We start from the raw sequence: 3,367 nt of genomic DNA, 5'->3' as shown, positions 1-3,367 counted from the left end.
ACTACATCGCATTATCAGCCATTATTTTCAAGTTTATCCGTCATTATTTTGCAACATTAACGCTTTTGTAAAATAATCTTTTTTTTTTTTTTTTTTTATTTGATTGAAACGTGCTGACTTTATCTAACCGATTTAATGAGTTTATCCTCGAAATAAAGTATAACATAACTTATCTAACCGATTTAATGAGTTTATCCAACGAAAAAAAAAAATATCTTCAAAATAAACATTTAAAGAAAAAAAAGGGTAATTCCGTCATTTAAAAATTCCCGCGTCAAAATATTTGCATTTTCGAGGTAGATATCAATCAACGAAAGCTGCTGTTCGAACCACTTCGAACCAACCCCGAAACTTCCTATAAAATTCCCACATTCTTCCCTTCTTTTTTATTTCCAATCCAAACAAACTCAAACCAGTGCTTTGAAAACCCATTCGAAACAAACAAGCGTAAGCGAGTGTTCTGAAAACCGGACCCACCTCATAACCAATTTCATGACGTCAGATTCTCCAATCAAGGGCCAAATGCCCGACAACGAACAAGATTCCTCGGAAGCATACGCTCTCAGCGGCAAAATCATGCTTGCCTCAATAATAACCCTCTTTATCATCGTCTTCTTCATGGTCCTCCTCCACCTCTACGCGCGTTGGTACCTCACGCGCCTCCACCGTAACAACGACACCCGCCCACCCACCCGCCACAACCGGTCCACCCGTATCCTCTATTACATCAACAACAATGGACCACTCGCGTCCGGTTCGAGTGGGCTCAACGCGTCAATATTAAAGTCACTCCCAGTATTTGTTTACTCGACCGAAACCGAAACCAAAACCAATGTTGTGGAGTGTGCTGTCTGTTTGTCGGAGTTTGAAAACGGTGAGTCGGGTCGGGTTTTACCGAATTGTAAACATTGTTTTCACACCGAGTGTATTGATATGTGGTTTTATAATCATTCTACTTGCCCGCTTTGCCGGTCCCCAGTTGAACCGGTAGCTGAACCCGGTCCAAGTGCGGAACTTATTGAAACGACGACGTCGGAAGAGAGGAGGAAACGAGTTGATGTTAGAATAGATGTGCCGGTTAACGAGCCGGTGACGGAGAATGAGGTCAAGCTGACGTCACCGGGAAGTCGGTTACTGTCGTTGAGGAGGATGGTGAACATGAGCCGAGTGTCGCCGGTGGTGTCGCCGTCGTCTGGCGGTGGTGTTGGACCGAGTTGTGTGGTGGTTGGTACTGAGTTAGATGCTGAGTCAGGGAGGCAAGAGTCGGATCACGAGTCAAGTCGGCAGGGTTAAGACGAGATTGAACAATGTTGAGACACGTGTCGCTATTTGAAATGGGGTATTTTGGATGAGGATGTAGAAGTAGAAATATCAACCTACATTGTATTTATGATAGTTTGTGTAGATACATAAGTCAAAATCAAGAAATTCATTGTTTATTTATTTAAGGCCCTTTCTATACACACCCCCCTCCTTTCTGATTACACCCCCCTTGTGAGAGGAAAACTGTCGGTCCCACGCAGGCCCCACCTGTAAGTATGTGAGAGGAGGGGAGGTGAAAAAAGTAAATAGGGGGGGTGTAGAAAGTAGCACCCTTATTTAATGGATTGTGTTAAATACTTAAATACTGTACACCCAAAAGTTAACCTTTAAGACTAGTGGGTATGGTGTCGGCTGAGGCTCGGCTAAGATTGGCATCGCTCTCACACCGCCCCCCATAGGGTTGGCTCGGCAACATCGGCTCCCCACAGACGGACTTGTCGTGCCTCCCTCCTCTCTCCTAACAGACACACATCTATATATATATATATATATATATATATATATATATATATATATATATATATATATATATATATATATATATATATATATATATATATATATATATAAAGGCGTTCATCTCCCACCCCCTAGGTCCATCCAATCCAAGCCGAGCCTACGTGGCGCTGACGTGGCGGTCCATCCCCTTAGGGATGAAGCTCTCCATACCCACTAGTCTAAAGGGATGGGGAGGAGAGAGAAAATATAATAGTAATCATTAGTTATCACCTAACTATTTATTCATCAATCATTAACATTATTAATTTTTTTTTTTGCTGGAAGTCTTATAAAAATTGAAAGACAACTTTAAAGACGTATGTTTTGAAACAGGTGATTTGAGTTATATAAAATATAAAACATAAAGTTAAAAAAATTATTTTTTGAATATTAAAATATTTTATTTATTAAATCTACTTTGGAAAAAAAAGTTAAAAAATTATTTTAATTATTAAATATATATAGAGTAATTTGTGTATTTCCTTTCATTTACGTTTTTTATATAAATAACAAAATACAGTATAATTTTATAAAACTAATCACATTAGTTATAAGATATCTTTAATACATTAAATGAAACATGTAAAAATATTTGACATACATCTTTCTTTTTATCAAAACAAAAATGAACTATTTAATTGGTAAAAATAAATAAATACTTTCCTACTATAAGATTTTCTTTGTTTTTTAATAAAAACAAAGTTGTTGAGTTAACTACCACGAAAGAGTTCGTGAGTTCAAATTATATCTTTATCTCCGGAGTTAATAAAATAAATATAATAACATATTTTTTTGTCAAATACAACTATAATTATTAAAATCATATGTTATTTGAAGATTTTTGAACAAAGTGCCACGTTTACTGTTTTAATGTTTGCACGTTTACTTTTTTATTAGAGATTTTTTATTAGGGGTGAGCAAAAAGGAAAAACCCGACCCTACCCGACCATTACCCGACCCGACCCGAGAACCGATCAAACATAAAATACAGAACCGATTCACTACCCTAAATATAGGGTCAGTTCCAGTCCATAGGTCCAAGTCGGGTTTCACCTTGAAAAGAACCGAGAACCGACCCGACCCGACCCTATTTTATATGAAAAATTGGAACCGATCTAAATACCTAGGTACTTGGGTTCGGGTCGGATCGGGTATATTTTCGGTTCGGTTCTCGGTTATTTTCGGTCCGAACCTAAGGCCATGGGGTATGGGGCTTGGGTTGGGGGAAAACGCCCAAGGCACCACCCCGGGTGGGCTTGGGTTGGGGCGTGGCCCTTGGGGCTTGGGTTTCAAGCCGGGCGGGGGGCGGGGGAAGCGAGCTGACTTGGCGGGTTGTGTATGGCCAAAAGAAAAGATCCGTTGGCCAACGGCTATATTAAAAAAAATTAATTTTTTCTTCCATTTTTCACTATAAAACTCACATTTTTCTTCCATTTTTTACCACATTCAACCACATCTTCTATACATCTTCAATTCTCCTTCTACAAAACGAAAAAATGCATCCTTATAACCGTGCTTATGACCCGAACAACCCGTATGCACTCCA

At 39.0% G+C, this 3,367-nt stretch overlaps 1 protein-coding gene across 1 annotated transcript; it reads left to right on the top strand.

The window, feature by feature from the left end:
- The first annotated feature begins 322 nt into the window (after nt 1–322).
- LOC110930295 (RING-H2 finger protein ATL2) lies at nt 323–1,448 on the top strand. The gene has a single exon (XM_022173583.2). The coding sequence runs from the start codon at nt 493–495 to the stop codon at nt 1,291–1,293; it is 801 nt and encodes a 266-aa protein (XP_022029275.1). The 5' UTR covers nt 323–492; the 3' UTR covers nt 1,294–1,448.
- The last annotated feature ends 1,919 nt before the right edge of the window (nt 1,449–3,367 follow it).

The sequence above is a fragment of the Helianthus annuus genome, chromosome 3 (assembly GCF_002127325.2).
Source record: "Helianthus annuus cultivar XRQ/B chromosome 3, HanXRQr2.0-SUNRISE, whole genome shotgun sequence".
Lineage (NCBI taxonomy): Eukaryota > Viridiplantae > Streptophyta > Magnoliopsida > Asterales > Asteraceae > Helianthus > Helianthus annuus.
This window is presented reverse-complemented; position numbering and strand designations above follow the sequence as displayed.